Below are 22,327 nucleotides of genomic sequence, written 5' to 3'. Positions count from 1 at the left end.
GCCAGTTGGAGCATGCCAGTCATGGCCTGCTTGCCAAATCTGATTTCTTCTAGGAACTGCAGAAAAATATATCACATGACACTGCTTCAGTACTCCTTAATCCTTCTCTCCCTTGAATTTTCAAAAACTATTCTCCCTCAATATTCTTATTCTAAACCACCCTTTTAAAGAGTAAGTGTTCTGTGGACTTCTACTCAAATAACTTTTCAAAAGACACAACACATTTCTGATAAAATTTTCAGCTCATTCCAGACCACCACTATCCTGAGACCATATGATCAGGATGAACACCCACCATTCTGTGAAGAGATTTGGCTGTATGTCTTGGAAGTGCAAACAAGCTGTGGCTTCTGATCTCTCCCTGGCAATTACTATCACAGAGCTGCAAGCAATATGTTTCAATGAAAGTGCCCATGATGTTTTAATCTTTCGGCAGACCACAGGACCAAGCTCTAGTTGATCAGAGCTCTCAGCAAATATCTGACTCAGTTTATCTTTTATAATCACCTTAATCTTGTGAATGCCTCCAAAACCACACTTTATGTCAGAGATCTGTCTTATAAGTTAATATGTAATGTATGTTTTTTTTTTTTTTTCTGATATCCCAGGGCAAATACCTATATAAAATAACAAGTGAAGGGCTCCAACATGCACATTCTAATTCTGCCCAGAAGTTATGGCAGTATTTTGAATTATGCTTGATATCATTGCAAAATTCCAAGTCTCTCCTTTGCTAAAGATGTTGTATTTCAATTGAGAGGAATCTGCCTTAGTTTCCTATCTTGCACTAAAATTAGTTCCTTTATGAATATAAGGAGATTTTGCTGTTACAACCTTTATAATTTTGAAAGTTTTAGGACACTGATGTCATACTCTTTGTGTGGATTCACTTTGATATAATGGTAAATCATGAAAAACTAATTTCCTCAAAATCAATCCCAAATATCTCCATTTTTAAAAATTCACTCTTCTGTTAATGGGAATCTGAGTTAGTTTCATAACTTTATAACTATGACTTGTAATGCTAAAACATTGAAATTTATATGTCATGTATGCAAACTGATTTTGCTACATTGGTTTGAAGGTCAAGGAATAGGAAATCTGTGTCATATGGCAATCATATTCCTAGTATCCTGAAGAATCTCCATACTGAGATTTCCAGAGAGGAAGTCTTAATTTTCATTCTCAAGGTGTAAGGTTGCACTTTTCTCCCCAATCCTCCACTGCACTTATTATTTGGATACATTAAAGAGAGGAGCTCAGCTTCAGCTGGAGTGCACAGGATGTTATCTCATATAGAAAGCTTTGTATCACCAAATGCAATGGTCTAATCTCAAATTCCAATGACTTCACATTTTTAAATATGAAAATGTCTAAGAGTGATAATCAAAACTATATGGAACTCATTATTGCCATTATATTTACCAGAGTGATTCTGAGCAACATAGAGAGGTGTCTGCTTCTTGTATATCTGGTCAGTTCCATCCAAGTGAAAAAAGAAAATAAGTGGATATATACAAGGTAAGAACCACAAAGGATACAAAATACCTTGGGGAGAATATCACCAAAAAATAGGGGCATTAGTGTATATAATTATCAAAGAGTGTGCCTGTTAAATAACTAGTAAGGATAAAGGAATGTAAGAAATGTCAAATGTTGTAAGGTTTCAGCCACAGGATAAATTGAGGGTATTGCTAAAGAATTGAATAATTACATTAAAAACACGTTTCTATCAGGTAAATTTGAAATAAGGAAAAGGACAGAAGAAGAGGCAATAAAGACTGAGAAAGGCAATAAGTACATGGGGTCAAAAAGAAAAAATCTGTGTTACTCAGAAGAGGGTAGGAAATTCAAGCCACATATGAGAAGCAAAAAAAGCAGTGTTTTCAAAATACAAGAAGAGTGAATGTGTTTCTAGTTCCAAGGTAGAATGAGAGAAACTTTCACAAGTTTCCTGAATTATTCCCAATTGGAAATAAAATGAGGAGTAAAGACCTGATCTTCATTTGCCATAAATGGTTAGGCATGCACAAATTTAATGACAAGCAGCATGTTTATACATGCTAGGACACTTATAGGGAAGAAATAGCATCTGGAATATTAGAAAGAAGCATGAATGTTTATGGAGCATTCTACAAATCCATATATATATATATATATATATATACATATATATAAAATTAATGTTGGAAATATTACAGATCCTTCTAAACTTTAATTTGAGTCAATATCCTAGGGAGGAAATCAGAACTACATCCAAATGAACATAGAGAAATTGGAATCAGCCAAAGTTTACACTGGAATTCTGAAACTGAAAGGAATAATCTCTTGGAGAACATGTTCAAAAGCTCATTCTGACTCAGCAGGTCCTTCTACGTGTCCATAATATTCTATTGAGATTACAGTGATTTGGGTCCATAGAAAATATGTTTGGGAGTCAGGAACTAGATGTCCATTGAGGACATATACAAAAACTGGTATAGATTCCTACATATTAGGACACAAGCAGATCAAGTGCAAATATAAATATTGCTTTCATTTTGAACACCTCTTGTAGAGTAAAAGGGACTCAAAATGCCAAGAAGAATAAAGAATATTACAAGAACAAATTTGATATATTGGCAGACAAGAAGGAATGGCAAAAATTCATACAATGTAAAATGGAAAGAAACAAGCCCCCTCCTCTACAAGTTCTTTTGGAAAAGCTAAAGGGAAGGGAAAATGATAGAGGAACACAAGAATTTTACTAGAAAATATTAAGTGGAGAGAATGCTTTTCAACTCTTCTTTGCTTTCAAATCCAAATGTCGTATACAGAAGATTGTAACCCATGGGGGCTGGAAAAATCAGGGCAACATATAGCTACCAATTACTCCCCTCTGTATCAAGTAGGCACCATAATGTGTGAGGCTTTCTTAGTGTTATTAGAATGAGTGACCTTGCATTTTTGAAGCAATCATTGTTTTAAAGAAGGCTAATAGTTTCATTCTTTTCATTCTTACTATTACCATTAATATTAATGTTTTTATCTTTTTGTTGTTGTTGCTTTGTTGAGAAACCATGTTTCTGGACATTTCATGAATGCACAGCATCACTGAGGATAAATTCTGAAATCTAGAAAGTAAATGTTTTAAACTGGGCTTTTTGTGCAAATACATGTAAAAGCTGTCTAGATATGCCACACAAATTCATTTTGTGGTGATTACTCCTCAAACACCAACACTGTTACTCTTAGAATATTTACCAATTTATTTGAAACAAAATAGTTTAATGATACTGAATAATTCTATAAGATTTAGAAACACTTTTTCTTTTGGATTGCCATGTTAGTCCCTTTTGTGTCTTATCCAACAGTTTTTTATAGATGTGGGACCACATTCTTAACACAAAAGAGGAAAAAGAAAATTGATTTTGGTTAAAACTGAGAACACAGTAAAAGAAGATGAAACAGTTTCCCACATGAGTATGAACAAACACTCATATGTGTATTAGCTGTATTTTAAACACGTATCTGAACTAATTGCTCAGAATACTCTCTCAGATGAGCAAACAAATTTACTTTCTCCTGAAATCTCATCATAACTTTGGAGTTATTAATTGTAAGAAAAATTAGGGACAGGAAACACATTCAAAAAAATGCATTAAATGATTCTGATAGGATTCACACAGATATGTGCTGCCACATTTTTAATTCAGCTTTGTCATTAAACTTCTTAGGGTCCTTTTTTTCTCTTGTAAACACAGATCACTGTGCTTTCTAGCATTCTGCATCTTGGCATGGATATACATACCAATGTCTTAGTATTAAACATCATTGCAAAACTGATTTTACCATAGAAAATTTTATGACAAATTTTACTAAGCCTGTATTCTTGATTTTAATTTAGTACATTTGAGTGTTCTGACTTTTCTCAACATGAAGGCTCAATAGAAAGAAGAAACCTAAAGGTAAAGTGGTCTTCACCAATGCTAACTCCCAGCACTAGGGCCCATATTCATTCAGTAGGAACATGAGGGTAGTTTTGTTATATTTAGGTTTCATTGAGTATATATCTCAATTTCTTTTCAGTACCTCAAGACTCACATGCTTCCCATAAAGTAATTCATCTTTTATATTTCTGTTACACTATTAAGTTCATGCTGGATGAAATGTAAAATGTTTGTGTAATATCTTGCCTCCAAGCATATCAAGCCGACAATTGAAAAGAAAGTTTCTCTTCCAAAAAGAGTAAATGGAAGAAGGAAGCATGGACACTCAAATCAGATAACTCTTGAGGTACAGCTTCTCTGGAAATCCTACATGAAAACTTTGGACTTCTCACATATGACATGGAATTTTTTCCACAATGGGTTGGGAGGATTTTCCCCAACATGTGTGTGTTGATGACTGCATGTACATTTCAAAATATGTTGTGTTTTATGCTCCATATTTTTTCATGTCCTTCACCACTGATGTGGTCAGTCTGCAGCAAGTAAGAATGGAATGTGTGATCATGTGCAATTTATGTTACTCCTTTTCTGTGAAATTAATCCATTATTTGCTAGAGAAGTCTTTCCAGAAATTTTGACTGAGAGGTATAAATCATGAAGGTACTTGCACATTCCAATGAAGTGTTTACTCATATTTCCCTCCAGGTTCTGTTTATTAATATTTTTCTCAAAGGTGTACACTGAGTGAGAAACTTTTGCCTGATATCCATTTGCTCTTTCACTGAGCCACTCCCATGGGCCTCTCTGATTCTATAGTGGATTTTGTACTTCCAAATTTCAAAAATTTGCTCACCAATTTCCTAAACAATTTCTTTCAACATAGGAAAATATTGCCATAGGAGAATCTGCATGGTAAATGAAAGCAACATTCATATTTGTGGTGTTCTAGTACACATCTCACTTGAAATCTTGAGTTTATTCAGGAGCAGAGTCTCATATTTGTGTGCTCAACATTCTTTCTTTATTCATGTAATTAATCTTCATTCTACACAGGTGACTGAAAATATTATATTTCCTGTATTTCTGGAAACATTCTCTACAATCAGGCCTGCATCAACTTCCTAGTGCACTCCTGCCTTCTCACTATTTATCTCCATTTATGCACACACCCCTCATGTTCTCCTGCTTGTAGCATTAAGTTTGTTTCTACTCTTTATGCATGTATTGCTTATATATCTGTTGGCCCTCTCTGGACCATGGATGTTCAAACATCTTACATTTTGTAGGAATCTCTCATAATCAAAATTCTGCCTCACTCTATCTTGATCCCTGTCTCTGCCTGCACTCTCTTCTGGCAGTTCTACTTACCAATTTCTATATCACCTTAAGATAACATTTCCATTTAAACCCTGTCTGTACATACAGCATTTTCTACCTTTGGTGAATAAACTCATTTTGCAGTCTCCATTTACCTCCGTCTCTGGAGAATACTTCATCCCTGGCACCTGTTACTTTCTGAAGCTCTTAATACATGCTCATTTATGTGTGGAAATAAATAAACCTATTGACAGTAATTTGATGTTAAAGCAGCCCCCTCAGTTATAGAAATTGATGGGCTACACAGGAAAAGAAATAATTTACATATCACCTATTTATTACCCAGAATGGATACTGAAAAATGTCTTCGGTAGCCCCAGGGAAAGTGAAACCTGTGTACGTCATGAATTACAGGCATAATCATGGAAGTTTCACAAGACAGAGTGATGGAATAATCCATACAAAGAAAATAAAATAGGAACGAACCATGCCTCTAACTCTAGATGTTTCTTTGGAAAACTTAAGTGAAATCTAAAGTTTGGCAGAAATATTAGATGTTAGGTAATTTTGGGTGGAACCATAGGAAACTATGATAATGCAATTTAGCTCTTTTCAGCATATACCCCTCAAACCAAAATCCCCCCCATACCTACCAGACTCCATGATGTACATGGCATCCATTTGAGTCATTGAGATGAGAATAATATCATATTTAAATCATTGTTTTCTTTTTAAAAGTTATTCTTAAATATCATTATTATTATCATTATGTTTACAATTATTATTTTATTGGTGCTTTCGAATGAAACCAAGTTCTTTGGCTTCAAAGTAATTCACTTTATTACCCAACAAAATTCTTGTCTATAGATACCTAATTTTTTGATCAGTCATCCCTTTTATTAAAAACTTGATAAGCTGTCAAGATAAGCCACAGCAGACTCAGTTTTCAACTCAAAGTTTTTATGAAGTATATTCCTTGAACAACAGGACTGTTACTATTACTGCATATACCACTGACTGAAATACAAAGCCTTATTAATGTTTGATAATTCTGTGAGCTTTTAGTTCCCTTTTTCCTTTAGATTCCTAAATCTCAAATCTTTCTGCCTCCTCATACATTATTTTTTATGTGGAGTGTGTATCTTTGCAAAAGAGTGGAAAGAAACTTGATGTTGGTTATACTGTAAGATACAGGAAAAAAAAAAAACAAAGTTTCCCATGTGGGTATGAAAAACAAGGACATGTTATTCCAAAGGCATATTTCAGAGCTAATTAGTTCAAAAAACTCTCTCTGGTGAGAAATTGTGTATACCTTCTTCTGAAACCTCATCACAAATTTGGACTTATTAAATAGCCAGACAAATGGAGAGAAGTTCTGTACTTGTAATAAAATGAATTAAATAATTCTTATCTGTTTCATGGAAGAGATGTGTGACTACATTTTTACTTCAGGTTTCATGGTAAACTTTTCAAAACTTTTATTCCTCTGAATAGGAATCACTGTGCTCTCCAGCATTCTGCATCTTTCCATTGTTATATATACCCTTTGCTATGTGTTTGTGGTCATAGAAACCATGATCTTAATGTTGGAAACATAACTGCATGTTTTACTAAACCTATATTCCTAATATTTTTTACCACATTTTAGACATGATAACAGTTAACAAAAGGTCCTTAACAAACACAGAAACTCCAAAGTTAATATTATCTTTATTATACATAACCACTGGGACTCAGCTCCACATTCATTGAGGAGAAAGATGAGGGTTTTTTTTTTAATATATTCAGATTTTGTTGAGTGTATATTTTCTTTGCTTTTCAGTAACTCAGGACTCACATGCTTTCTGCAAGGTAATTAATCTTCTATGATTATTTTATGTTATTAACTGGGTATTGAAGTGAATACATACTGTTTATGTAATATCTTGTCTCCAAGCACAGGAAGCCTACCATCGTAATCAAAGATTCTCTTCCATATAAATCAAAACTGAATAAGGTAGCAAGGACACTCAAATCAGGTAAATTATTGAAGTAAATTTTTTTCTGTAAAGTTAATTAAAAACATTGGAAATGCTGGCAGTTTTCCTATTCCTAATTCCCCCCCCCCCAACTTAATGAGAGGATTTATCCTCCAAAAGACCAAAGTCAATATTGGTATTCATGTTTTCTTCAATGATATATTCCTGCATAAGAAAGATTTTTAAAATTCAAACTTTTTCTCAGATTTCTTTGTCTTTCATTCTCCAATGTAATCCCTTTGCCATTTATGAATTCTCAAAGGTAAATTATCAGACCATAATCTTTAAAAAATAATATAGTTTTAAAATTCTTATTGCAGAGCTAGGCAATGATGAAAATTATATTCCCAGCTTCCTAAAAGATTTAGGCACAAATTTTACTACAGGCAGAATGTAGGGTTCAGTTTGGTAAATATAGAGAAGACATCTCTTAAAATAATTTAGTTTATTTCTAGTACAAGACCCAGCCTATTGAGTAATTACAATGAATATATGTTGTACTTTAGGTAACATTGCTTTTTTTTTTTTTTTCTTTTTCTTTTCCATGGAGGAGAGGATTGAAACTAGGCCTTTTCACATGCTGAGTAGTTGCTCTACCACTGAGATTGGCTGCCAGCCTTCTCTTTAAATTTGATGAACCTGTAAAATCCTTTTATCTAAATTGTTCAGAGAAAATACTTAAATGACTTCACTCAAAATAGGAAGATGTTTAAAGAAAAATCACAAGATAAGCAACTTAAACAGCTCAGGTGCTTAATATTGCATCTTATTTGATTCCTTTGGTTGGTACAATAACCAGGAGAGTCTCATTTTCCAGAGACCAAGAACTGATTTTTTTACTCAATAAATAAAACTTGATTCTTCACCAGGTTACTGAAAATTTTGTATCCGAATTGTCCTGAAAACATTTGTTTAGTTCAGGCCTGCATCATCTTGATTTTGCACTGATGCATGCTTATGCCCTCACCTTCATCTGCCCACATTCTGGGTAATCTATTTCCAATGTAATTCTCACATGAACCACTCTTTAGAACAAGAATGTTAAAGCATTTTACACTTATCTATCAATCTTTTATTACAATATTTCTTCCTAATTATCTTTTTCCCTTTCCTCCCTGTGCCCTTTCCTCTGGCATTACTCTTCAAGGATTCATGTATATTTAGAAGAATATAGACCCAATTTAATAGACATCTTCCTCAATTTCTAAGGCTTTTCAAGCTCTTATCCTCTCATATCCACTGGCTGGTAATCTCAGTTATTTTTTTCTCTGTTCAGGCATTGCTATTAAAGATTATCTCTGACATCAATTATCTACCTTAGCACTTATCAGTAACTCAAAAAATAATGAGTCAAATAAACACTAATTTCACAGAGATGACTTAAAAGATTATTTTCTCTTCCCAAGCAAAAGGGATTTACGTAAAGAACAATGTACAGTTTAAATCATAAGGATACAGTAGAAAAGTTGATAAGGTTCTAATGTTGGCTTGAGTAAAGAAAATTTATTGAGAGAAGTAGAGCACAAATCAAGTAAAGGTGCATGAAGCACACTGAATCTTTAGAGTAGAAAAATATTTGTCAAAATTTTGGGTAAAAGCATTTCAGATGAAGAACAGGGTGTTCACAATAAAGGAGTAAAAATTATTACTCACTTTGGAAACCATTAATGATGAACAGGAGTTGCTTAAGTTATTTTTATGGGGTAGAAAATTGTGAACAGTGTGAATTTCTGTTTTTATGTATTTTTAAATTTTGTGTATGAGAATTGTTCCATTTATATTGGCTAGGATTGTGGATGAATCTTTGAGGCATTTCTTTGCATTGAACCTGGTGATGTCCTCTTTCCCCAACAAGAGGATTTTTCAAGATTTGGGTAATCAAAAGTATTATCTAATGAAGACAAGATTTATTGTGCACAATTGAGCACATCCACAAGACTTCAAGCTGAACAAGAGAAGGGGTCTTATACCCTCTCTTTGATCTGTAGAACATAGTACAAATATGTTTTAGGTACTCTACATTTTTTCAGCATATGAATAATGCTTTTGAAAATATATAGTCCATCATATATGTAAGTTACTCATATATCTTTTTTGTTTTCTTCCTGATATAGATTCTATTATCCAATTGAGACATCTGAATACAGATTCTTCATTTCACATAATAACAAAACTTAAAAATATTCACTGCTCACAGTGTTCACTGCATGCAGAAATAATTGCAAAACTGGAAACTGAGCTTTGTGAACTTAAAAAGGAGTATTCTGAAGCAAAAACAGTGATATCAAAGGTTGCACAAGAAAGCATAGTTTTAAAAGAAGAACTCCAAAATTTGAGATATGTGTAAACTAGAACTCTTTCCTTTATAATACTGGTCCTTGGGGGAACATTTGTAACTTCTGACATATTTCTTGACATTTTTCAAGAGAAAAACAACATTTTACTCATGTGAAATATAAAATTTTAGTGAATAAGATAACAGTGTTAATCATCATTACTTCTAAAAATTAAATGACTATTCTTCCAAATCACAGTTTAATGGGTGTACTGACTCCTTACCTTATAGAAATTTATTTATTTATATAATTTTTGAGACACTAAGTTGCTTAGGGCCTTGCTAATTTGCTGAGGATAGCTTTGAACTTGAAATACACTTGCCTCAGCTTCCCTGGTTGCTGAAATTAGAGGCATGTGCCACCCTACCTGACTAGGAATCTATCTATATAATGATTAGAAATTTGGATTTTTTAAATTTTTACTTTTTCTTTTTATAGTACAATCAATATTTCAAGGAATGCCATTTAGAAAAATTATTTTCTACATATTTTTACTCTGAATATATTTTCAATGTACAATTACTTGAATAGAGAAACTTTTAAAAAAGGTATTTGATCAAGATTTCTAAATTGCTCTCAAGAAAACTTATGTTAATTTAAACATATCTCAAAGATAATAAAATGGGCATTTTTCACTGTCCAGAAACATGTTTCTAAACATTTGTAGTTTGTCTTCTGATGTTTGGGATCAAACCCAAGGGTTAGTTCAACTAAGTAGATAAGTTAGAGCTGAGCTAGACCCTCAGCTAGTTCTAAGGCTAGCTTACATTTAAAAATGAAATGGAAAGTGATTACTGATTATTTTAATCAAATTCACTGTAGTTTATAAATAAAATTTATTCTTTATTGAAAAAAATTATACTATTTTATTATTGGATTAAATATTAGGTTTGGTCTTGTTCCGAATGGAATTTCAAGTTGTTTATAATACAGAGTGTTCAACAAGGTAAGTCAAAAGTCTTACCATAAAAGAAACAAAAAGTTGAATAAAGTTACTTTTATCTGGAAAAGAAAATTTAAGGATAAATATTTTGTTACAGATGGACCTTAGAAAAAGAGAAGAGAAGAAACTATTATCTGTTATTTGAACAAAATAAGGACAAATTAAAAGAAAAGAAAATGAATATGATAAAGAAGTGAAAAAGAAACTTGAAATATCTGTTACAAAATCTGATGCAGAATTAAGTACTACAAGAAATAAGTTTAATCAGGTAAATGAGTTTTCAATAAAGTTTTAATTTTTTAATTTTATTTCAATGAACTTATTTTTTTTTATTGTAAACAAATGGGATACATGTTGTTTCTCTGTACATGGCACAAAGGCATACCATTTGTGTAATCATAAATTTACATAGAGTAATGTTGTTTGATTCATTCTATCATTTTTTTCCCTTCCCCCCACCCCTCCCACACCTCTTTACCCTCTATACAGTAGTTCCTTCCTCCATACTTGCCCCCCTCCCTAACCCTAACTCTAACCCTAACACTAACCCTTCCCTCCCCCCCATTATGTGTCATCCTCCACTTATTAGCGATATCATTCGTCCTTTGGCTTTTTGAGATTGGCTTATCTCACTTAGCATGATATTCTCCAATTTCATCCATTTGCCTGCAAATGTCATAATTTTATCATTCTTTATGGTTGAGTAATATTCCATTGTATATATATACCACAGTTTCTTTATCCACTCATCAATTGAAGGGCATCTAGGTTGGTTCCACAGTCTGGCTATTGTGAATTGAGCAGCTATGAACATTGATGTGGCTGTATCTCTGTAGTATGCTGATTTTAAGTCCTTTGGGTATAGGCCAAGGAGTGGGATAACTGGGTCAAAAGGAGGGTCCATTCCAAGTTTTCTAAGGAATCTCCACACTGCTTTCCAGAGTGGCTGCATTAATTTGCAGTCCCACCAGCAATGTATAAGTGTACCTTTCTCCCCACATCCTCGCCAACACCTGTTGTTGCTCGTATTCTTGATAATCGCCATTCTAATTGGGGTGAGATGGAATCTTAGGGTGGTCTTGATTTGCATTTCTCTTATTACTAGAGATATTTAACATTTTTCCATATGTTTGTTGATTGCTTGTAGATCTCCTTCTGTGAAGTGTCTATTCATTTCCGTAGCCCATTTGTGGACTTCATTATTTGAATTCGTGGAGTAGAGTTTTTTGAGTTCTTTATACATTCTGGAGATTAGCGCTCTATCTGAAGTATGATTGGCAAAGATATTCTCCCACTCTGTAGGCTCTTTCTTCGCATTGCTGATAGTTTCCTTTGCTGAGAGAAAGCTCTTTAGTTTGAATGTATCCCAGTGGTTGATTCTAGCTTTTATTTCTTGTGCTATGGGAGTCCTGTTAAGGAACTCTGATCCTAGCCCAACAAAGTGAAGATTTGGACCTACTTTTTCTTCTATAATCTGCAGGGTCTCTGGTCTGATTCCGAGGTCCTTAATCCATTTTGAGTTTAGTTTTGTGCATGGTGAGACATATGGGTTTAGTGTCATTCTGTTGCATATGGATTTCCAATTCTCCCAGCAAAATTTGTGGAAGAGGCTATCTTTTCTCCATTGCAAATTTTTGGCACATTTGTCTAGCATGAGAAAATTGTATTTATTTGGGTTTGTGTCCGTGTCCACTACTCTGTACCATTGATCTACCTTTCTATTTTGGTACCAATACCATGCCGTTTTTGTTACTATTGCTTTGTAGTAGAGTTGAAGATCTGGTATTGCAATACCCCCTGTTTCACTCTTCCTGCTAAGGATTGCTTTAGCTATTCTGGGTTTCTTATTCTTCCAGATGAATTTCATAATTGCTTGCTCTATTTCTGTAAGGTACGTCATTGGGATTTTAATTGGAATTGCATTGAATTTGTATAGCACTTTAGGTAGTATGGCCATTTTGACAATATTAATTCTGCCTATCCAAGAACATGGAAGATCTTTCCATCTTCTAAGGTGTTCTTTAATTTCTTTTTTTAGTGTTCTGTAGTTCTCATTGTAGACGTCTTTCACCTCTTTTGTGAGATTGATTCCCAAGTATTTTATTTTTTTCGAGGCTATTGTGAATGGGGTAGTTTTCCTAATTTCTCTTTCTGAAGATTCATCACTTATGTATAAAAATGCGTTGGATTTATGGACATTGATCTTGTAACCTGCTACTTTACTGAATTCACTTATGAGTTCTAAGAGTTTTCTGGTGGAATTTCCAGGTTCCTCTAAATATATAATCATGTCATCAGCGAACAGGGATAGTTTGAGTTCTTCTTTTCCAATTCGTATCCCTTTAATTTCTTTGGTTTGTCTAATTGCTCTGGCCAGAGTCTCAAGAATGATGTTGAATAGAATTGGTGAAAGAGGGCATCCCTGCCTTGTTCCAGTTTTTAGGGGGAATGCTTTCAGTTTTCCACCATTTAGAATGATATTAACCATGGAATTAGCATAAATGGCCTTTACAATGTTAAGGAATGTTCCCACTATCCCTATTTTTTCTAGTGTTTTGAGCATGATGGGGTGCTGTATTTTATCAAATGCTTTTCCTGCATCTATTGAAATAATCATGTGATTCTTGACTTTAAGTCTATTAATATGGTGAATTACATTTATTGATTTCCTGATGTTGAACCAACCTTGCATACCTGGGATGAAGCCCACTTGATCATGGTGCACTATCTTTTTAATATGTTTTTGTATGAGATTTGCTAAAATATTGTTGAGAATTTTTGTGTCAATGTTCATTAAGGATGTTGGTCTGAAATTTTCTTTCCTTGATGAGTCTCTGTCTGGTTTAGGTACCAGTGTGATATTGGCTTCATAGAATGAGTTTGGGAGGGTTCCCTCCTCTTCTATTTTATGGAATACTTTGAGAAGTATTGGAATGAGCTCTTCTTTAAAGGTTTTGTAGAACTCGGCTGAGAAGCCATCTGGTCCAGGACTTTTTTGTTGGTAGGCTTTTGATGACTTCTTCTATTTCAGTACTTGAAATTGGTCTATTTAAATTGTTTATGTCCTCCTCGTTCAATTTAGGCAATTCATATGTCTCTAGAAACCTGTTGATGTCTTCGAAATTTTCTATTTTGTTGGAGTATAGATTTTCAAAATAGCTTCTAATTATGTTTTGTATTTCAATCCTGTCTGTTGTGATATTTCCTTGTTCATTCCGAATTTTAGTGATTTGGGTTTTCTCTCGTCTTCTCTTTGTTAGTATGGCTAAAGGTTTATCAATTTTGTTTAGTTTTTCGAAGAACCAACTATTTATTTTGTCAATTTTTTGTATTGTTTCTTTTGTTTCAATTTCATTGTTTTCAGCTCTGAGTTTAACTATTTCCTGTCTTCTACTACTTTTGGTGCTGTTCTGTTCTTCTTTTTCTAGGGCTTTGAGCTGTAGTGTTAGGTCGTTTATTTGTTGAGTTTTATTCTTTTATTAAATGCGCTCCATGAAATAAATTTCCTTCTAAGTACTGCTTTCATAGTGTCCCAGAGATTTTGATATGATGTTTCTTTGTTCTCATTTACCTCTAAGAATTTTTTAATTTCCTTCCTAATATCTTCTGTTATCCATTCATCATATAATAGCATATTGTTTAATCTCCAGATGTTGGAATAGTTTCTGTGTTTTACTCTTTCATTTATTTCTAACTACAATGCATTATGATCTGATAGAATACAAGGTAGTGTCTCTATCTTCTTGTATTTGCTAACATTAGCTTTGTGGCATAATATATGGTCTATTTTAGAGAAGGATCCATGTGCTGCTGAGAAGAAAGTGTATTTGCTCTTGGTTGGATGGTATATTCTATAAATGTCCCTTAAGTCTAAATTATTGATTGTGTTATTGAGATCTATGGTTTCTTTGTTCAATTTTTGTCTGGAGGATCTGTCCAGTGGTGAGAGAGGCATGTTAAAATCGCCTAGAATTATTGTGTTATGGTCTATTTGATTTCTGAAATTGAGAAGGATTTGTTTGACATACATGGATGAGCCACTGTTTGGGGCATAGATGTTTATGATTGTTATATCTTGCTGATTTATGCTTCCCTTAAGCAGTATGAAATGACGTTCTTTATCCCTTCTGACTAACTTTGGCTTGAAGTCCGCATTATTAGAAATGAGGATGGATACTCCAGCTTTTTTGCTGAGTCCATGCGCATGGTATGTTTTTCCCCATCCTTTCACCTTTAGTCTATGGGTATCTTTTTCTATGAGGTGAGTCTCTTGCAGGCAACATATTGTTGGATCTTTCTTTTTAATCCAATCTGCCAGTCTATGTCTTTTGATTGATGAATTCAGGCCATTAACATTCAGGGTTATTATAGAGATATGATTTGGTTTCCCGGTCATTTGGTTCATTTTTTAAATTTTATTTATTTATTTGGTTGACACAACTTGTCTCCTCCTTTATTTGACAATTCCTTTAGGATAATTCCTCCCTTTGCTGATTTGCTTCTTTTTTTTTCATCTCTTCCTCATGGAATATTTTGCTGACAATGTTCTGTAATGCTGGCTTTCTTTTTGTAAATTCTTTTAGCTTTTGTTTATCATGGAAGGATTTTATTTCATCGTCAAATTTGAAGGTAAGTTTTGGTGGGTATAAGATTCTTGGTTGGCATCCATTTTCTTTCAGGGCTTGAAAAATGTTGTTCCAGGCCCTTCTAGCTTTTAGGGTCTGGATTGAAAAGTCTGCTGATATCCGTATTGGTTTCCCCTTTTATATAATTTGGTTCTTTTCTCTCACAGCCTTTAAAATTCTGTCTTTATTTTGTATGTTAGGTATTTTTATTATAATGTGCCTTGGTGTGGGTCTGTTGTAATATTGTGTATTTGGAGTCCAATAAGCCTCTTGAACTTGATTTTCCATTTCATTCTTCAGATTTGGGAAATTTTCTGATATTATTTCATTGAATAAATTGTTCATTCCTTTGGCTTGTTTCGCTAGGCCTTCCTCAATCCCAATAATTCTTTATTTGGCCTTTTCATGATATCCCATAGTTCTTGTAGATTCTGTTCATGATTTCTTACCATCTTCTCTGTTTGTTCAACTTTGTTTTCAAGGTTAAATATTTTGTCTTCAATGTCTGAGGTTCTGTCTTCCAGGTGTTCTATCCTATTGGATATACTTTCTATGGAGTTCTTAATTTTGTTTATTGTTTCCTTCATGTCAAGGATTTCTGTTTGGTTTTTTTTCAATATCTCTAACTCTTTATTGAAATGATCTTTTGCTTCCTGTATTTGCTCTTTTAACTGTCGATTGGTGCAATCATTCAATGCTTGCATTTGCTCTTTCATCTCATCGTTTGCTTCTCTGATCATTTTAATTCTGTACATTCTGAACTTCTTTTCTGTCATTTCTTCTGCCATGCTTTTATTGGGTTTTATTGATGTAACATCTAGATTTGTTTGCAGCATTTTCTTTCCTTGTTTTCTCATATTGTTCAGGTATCAGTGGACCGCTGAGATATTGCAGATTTCCTCTACTGACTTACAATGTCCCTGAAGATTTCTATATATATCCCCCCTTGGCCTTCAGTAGGCTGAAGTCTTGGAGGAAGTTGATAATGCGGTGCTCCACAAGGAAGCTGCCTCTCTAGGAGTGGTGGCCTTCATGTGGGGTATAATCCCTGCTAGTGGCAGAGGTGCCTCCACTTGTTGACCAATGTTCATCCAAAGGGGACCTAGGCTGTGGGTTGAGGCAAGGCCTGTTTGGGCCTGAGTCTCTAGTTTTACTGTCCTTGTGGGGAAACCTCACCCGGCAGGGAATACTCACCTCGGTGGGGAGGTCTCGCTGGTCAGTACCCTCCTAGAGGTTCCCCTCAATTTACAGCTACCGCCTGGGCTGGGCTGCCTTCCTCTGCAAAGTTCCCAGGGGCCCGGCCCTACCTCCTGGGCCTGGGAGCCTCACCCTTCACAGATGAATCTCCTTAGGCTGCCCCTCCTCAGAGAATCTGCCCGCTGTCCTGGAACCTTCGCTCCGCCCTAAGCATGTCTCTGTGCGGGTCTTCCACCCAGAAGCCTCCTAGATCCTGGGACCCTGCTCTGCACCTAATCACCTGGCTATGTGGCCCCTCCTCTGAGCAGCCACCTGGGGCCCCGTACAATCGCCCTGAGACCCAGAGACCCACCACACGTCTCTTCCCTCAGACAGCCGCCCAGTATTCCGGTGCGGTCACTAGGAGTCCAAGAAACTCACTGTGTGCCTCCACCTCCCACCAACCACCCGTAGACCTGGGCAATCAATCACTCCAAGTCGAAGTGACCCTCCCGGTTCCTCCTCCTTCTCCAGATAACCCCCCGAGTGTTCAGGAGTGGTCGCTCTGAGTGGCTCTGAATCCACGTGACCCGCAGCACGGGTCCTCTGAGCAACCGCCCGGAGCTCTGGTGCGGCCACTCAAGACCAAGCAACCCACTGCACTTCTCCTCCAGGCAGCCCCCTGTGTTCAGGAGCTGTCAGTTTAAGTCCAAACAACTCACCACTCGCCTTCTCCTCTGAGCAGCCGCCTGGAGCGCTAATGCAGTCACTGCGAGTCCAAACACCCCACCACGCTCCTCCTCCTCCTCCTCCTCCTACTCCTCTCACAGGCCCTGGGGTTCAGAAGTGGTCTAAGTCCAAATAGCTCACCACCCAGCCCCTCCTCTGGCAACCGCCTGTAGCTCTGGTGAAGTCACTTTGAATCCATGCAGCTGTGCTCCTCTTCCTCCTCCTCGTCCTCAGGGCAGGCCCCAGTGTTCAGAAGCAGTCGTTCTGAGTCCAAACAGCTCGCCGCGCAGCTTCTCCTCTGGCAACCGCCTGTAGCTCTGGTGCAGTCACTCCGAATCCACGTGGCCACCTTCCTCCTCCTCCTCCTCAGGGCAGGCCCCGGTGTTCTGAGTCCACACAGCTCTCCTCGCTGCTCCTCCCCTGGGCAGCCGCCGGAGCCCCAGTGGTTGCTCCGAGTCCCAGCGCTGTGCCGAGCGGCCTCCTTTATGGCGCTCCCAGTTGTCCGAGTTCACTGCTCCTGCGGGTGATGGGTGTCTCGCCAGCAGCTCTACTTCACAAAGTTTCCTGCGTTCCGGGACCACCGTCCTATCCGGGACGCCTTCCCAACGGGTGAGAGTCACCTGGCTGCTTTGAGTTGGTCCCAAGTGTCTCAATATCTCCTCTTTTGAATCCTGAGTCCTGGAGCAACATGAAATGCAGCCATCCTCTAGGCCGCCATCTTGAAAACTCCAATGAACTTATTTTTAATAACACTTTAGCATACTGTATGCAGCCATGTTTCACTTCATGATGGGGATATGATCTGAGAAATGCGCTGTTTGGCAATTTTACCAATGTGAAATCTCCATGTATGTACTTCCACAAACTTCAGATATCTCCCACAATGCCAGGCATTATAAACTTTCAGTATCTTCATTGTATATACAGTACATTTTTTCCCACAGCATTGAAATATGGGTGTGAGATTATTATCTAGATTTAAAACAAAATGCTATCTCACCCTGTAATTAAGTGATGACATGTGTGGCAATATTAATTATTGCAAAGTTTGGCATCTGGTAGATGTTCAGCATTTGTTTCCTGAATAAAACGTTAGGTTTAATCACTGACATAAATACTAACTTGGGGCTTTTTGTATTAAGATACAGAGTAAATAGATTTGAAACTAGTTAAATATTTAATTATTACTTCATGTACATATATGACTGTGTGACTGATGTGATCCTATAATATACTCAGAAAAAATGAAAGTTTACATTCTATTTATCTATGATCTATCAAAATTTATAAAGCATTCTATTGTCAGGCATGGCAGATTAGAACAAATAGTTTTTTTTTTTTTATTCAGGACTCCCATAGCACAAGGAATAAAAGCTAGAATCAACCACTGGGATAGATTCAAACTAAAAAGCTTTCTCTCAGCAAAGGAAACTATCAGTAATGTGAAGAGAGAGCCTACAGAGTGGGAGAATATCTTTGCCACTCATACTTCAGATAGAGCGCTAATTTCCAGAATCTATAAAAACTCAAAAAACTCTACAGCAAGAATACAAATAATCTAATCAAAAAATGGGCTAAGGAAATGAACAGACACTTCACAGAAGAAGATGTACAAGCAATCAACAGATATATGAAAAAATACTCAAAATCTCTAGTAATAAGAGAAATGCAAATCAAAACCACCCTAAGATTTCATCTCACCCCAATTCGAATGGCGATTATCAAGAACACAAGCAACAATAGCTGTTGGCGAGGATATGGGGTAAAAGGTACACTCATACATTGCTGGTGGGGTTGCAAATTAGTCCAGCCACTCTGGAAAGCAGTATGAAGATTCCTCAGAAAGCTTGGAATGGAACCACCATTTGACCCAGCTATCCCACTGCTTGGTCTATACCCAAATGACTTAAAATCAGTATTCTACAGAGATACAGCCACATCAATGTTCATAGCTGCTCAATTCATTATAGCCAGATTGTGGAACCAATCTAGATGCCCTTCAGTAGATGAATGGATAAAGAAAGTGTGGCATATATATACAATGGAATATTACTCCACCATGAAGAATGATAAAATTATGGTATTTGCAAGCAAATGGATGAAATTGGAGGATATCTTGCTAAGTGAATTAAGCCAATCTCAAAAAACTAAAGGACGAATGATCTCGCTGATAAGTGGATGAGGACATATAAGGGGGTGTAGGAGGGGTTAATGTTAGGGTTAGGGTTAGTTTTAGTGTTAGGGATAAGGAGGGTGGTAAGAATGGAGGAAGGAAGGACTGTATAGAGGGAAAATAGGGGTGGGAGGGGTGGGGGGAAGGGGAAAAATAACAGAATGAATCAAGCAACATTGTCCTATGTAAATTTATGATTTTTAATTAAAATAAATTAAAAAAATAAAATAAATTCTTTTTCACAATTGCATCTCTGCCTATATTTAAGGAATATTTTTATGACTTGAAAATTTTTTTCCTGTCTTTTTTGTAGTTGAAATTTGAGTAATTAATGTGTGATAAAAATTTATGTGTTTTAAAAATCTACTTGTTTTCAGTGGTTATTTATTTTAGAGATCTCACTCTTAATTAAGGTTTTTTACTTTCTATTCCCTGCTGGGATGAGGCCAAAACCTCCTAAGAAGAATCTCTATATTTCATCAGAACAGGTCCTTGAGAAAAGATGTTACAGGATGGGATTCCAGAAAAACATCTTTGCAAACAAAAACCTATTGACATGGCAAAAACTGAAATGATTTCTGAATTATTTTCCTCTGTTGTTTTCAAGTGTGTGTGGTATGTGTGTGTTTGAATATTAACTATTTCCATCATGGAGAATTATAGAGGATTTTAAACCCATATATGTATTATAACCATAAGTTGCATATTTAGGGAGTGTGGGTGGCATTTTTGTCCCATTGGCTTAGCTAATGTTTTTAATTCAACTCCATTTATCTGCAGTAGTCAAGTGGTGGCTTTCACAGTGGCCTCATTCAGAGAAAAGGCTTTTAATATTTTTCATGATAATTGATGATTTTTCAAGGATCTTAAATCCCTTGGTTCTAACAATATATCTTCTAGTTTGAGGAAATGGTATCACTTCCTTGATGTGTTAATGTAGTGATGTGCTTATTATTCACTTTATTAAGTCACAAGGAACAGTGTGGCCAGCACACTTTTTACTTTTGAGAAAAAGAAACCCTTTGCAGCAAGTAGTCTCCTGTTTTACACAGATCACTTTTGGAAAGAATGATGCCCCATAAAATGTACTTATAAATAATCTGCTGGTACTTGTTCCTAATAAGTTGGTCAGTTTCTCTTCATATTTCACACTTACATTTTAAACATCACTAAGAATAAATAGATTATAATGAGCAGAAACAGGGATCTTTTGCAGTAGAGTTTTACCTATTTTACCTTGTTTACCATTAGTATTTTGCAACACAAGCCTTCTCTGGTTGTATATACATTCACAAGGATAGAAATAACTGGCTTGGTGGGTGAGCACTAGAAGCAGAGGTGGAAGATCTAGAGACAGTCTCACAAATTGCCTATATTTTTGGCCTCACTGTTTCCAGACTTGTGTTAATTGATGAACATGGATATGCTTAATGTTCTTCCTAGTTTTCTCATATATTAATGTGTGCAATTCTCATAATTAACTAAAAAAATTTTAAACAACAGAATATATGTAGAATATTTTCAGGGAAAGAAATAGAAAAATTCTGTGTGCCCGAGTACATGTAGAGCTGTCTCTTACCACGAACTGGTCATATACATAAGATGTCAGAGAGTGAACAAATTTTCTTTTACATCCAAACTTAGTAGTCACTTATTCTATGCATTGTATCTAATGTACTTTATAACTTTTTCAATTTTGAGATTCTTTAATTGTAACTTCCTTTTACTCTCATGGATCCAACTTCTTGAATTAACTTTTTGAATTCTTGGGAATAAATACTTTTATATGCTCTGAAGATTAAACCTAATATTTCTCCAGTGGGATACCTATTTGTTTCAACAGTTTCATTGTACAAATATACAGAATGTTGTCTAATTTCAGAGGAAATTTTGATATGTCATTTTGTTTTATGCTAGCTAAATGTATTCTTGATTTTACTTAGGATTCTACTAGTGATATGACAGAAAACAAGCTATGGCATGAATATGACAGGATGAAGGATAGCTCTATGATGAGACTGGAAAGAAAATAAAATATCAGAACCAGAAAAAGAAATTCCTTGATATTACTGAAATTTTAAGAGAAAAGAGCAGTGAGTGACCTTCAAAGGATACACAGACTGAATGAGGAAACACTTACAAAAATATAATTCCAGCATAATGATCAGTTTGATATTCCAAAAGTGGAAAATGCAAAGCAAAATTTTACATGGGAGAGTGAGAAAAAAATGCAGAAAAAATGGAAATGGAGGTCAAATTATACCCTGCCACATTGGCTGCTGCCCCACATCATTGTGTTGAAAGTCAAACACCAAAAATACATCTAGAACTTGTTTTCCAAAGAGCAAGAGATGGGGGCTTTATTTAACAGGAAAAGAAGAATTTTGATGTATATAACTTAAAAGGTAGTAGTGATATTCCTTTCCAACAAGATTCAAAGTCTGAAACAAAAAACAGTGACCTTGAAAATGAGATTGGTCAGAAAAGAGATACCCTCAGAGTAAGGACTTTGATATCAGAACAAGGAAAAAGACTTCTAAAACAAACAAAGTGCCAAATGAAGGGGATGGAACACAAGTGTCAAAATGAATAAAGGAAAATGAGTGAATACAGCAGAAAGCAGAAATCTTCTATAAAGGAGAGATTATCTAAACTCCAAAGTAAAATTACACTGCTTCAACAGCTATTGCATGACCTTCACAAAAAAGAAGAAAAGCAAAGTAATGCAGTCATTAATATCCAAAACCAGTTTCATGATATTACAAAATGATTTCAAACTCAGACTGAAAGACACAAGCTCCTGCTAAAAACTAGAAATATAAAATTATTCAATGAAAATAATAATTTAAAGGAAAATGTCAATATAAATAAAAACAAAAGGAAGTATCAAGCCAGTAAACTGTTTCAAGTATCTTTGAAGGAATACTCAAAATGTTATTTGATTATGGTTAAATGTTGCATCTAGGTAAAGTAAAAATTCACATAAATATGTTTTCTGTCTCAACACAGAAACATAACCTGGTTTCCCCCATTTCCATCACAAATAAATCACCTGTGTTTGAAGTAAGAAGTCTTCCATTT

General features: G+C 35.4%; 1 protein-coding gene and 1 long non-coding RNA gene across 2 annotated transcripts in view; both read left to right on the top strand.

Moving 5' to 3' along the window:
- Positions 1–1,506, top strand: part of LOC306652875 (uncharacterized protein) — a gene marked incomplete at its 3' end in the record, with an annotated part of 58,840 nt that extends 57,334 nt beyond the window's left edge. Inside the window, exon 7 of the mRNA XM_079125521.1 lies at positions 1,429–1,506. Coding sequence (XP_078981647.1) covers positions 1,429–1,506 — 78 coding nt within the window. The remainder of the gene's footprint in view (positions 1–1,428) is intronic.
- A 7,873-nt stretch (positions 1,507–9,379) lies between these two features.
- On the top strand, positions 9,380–22,090 carry LOC306652878. Its single transcript, XR_013761565.1, has 3 exons — positions 9,380–9,607; positions 10,652–10,811; positions 21,190–22,090. It is a non-coding gene; the product is annotated as an uncharacterized lncRNA (long non-coding RNA).
- Positions 22,091–22,327: the final 237 nt, after the last annotated feature.

This window comes from Sciurus vulgaris (assembly GCF_902686455.1).
Source record: "Sciurus vulgaris genome assembly, contig: HiC_scaffold_633_arrow_ctg1, whole genome shotgun sequence".
In the NCBI taxonomy this organism is placed as follows: domain Eukaryota; kingdom Metazoa; phylum Chordata; class Mammalia; order Rodentia; family Sciuridae; genus Sciurus; species Sciurus vulgaris.
This window is presented reverse-complemented; position numbering and strand designations above follow the sequence as displayed.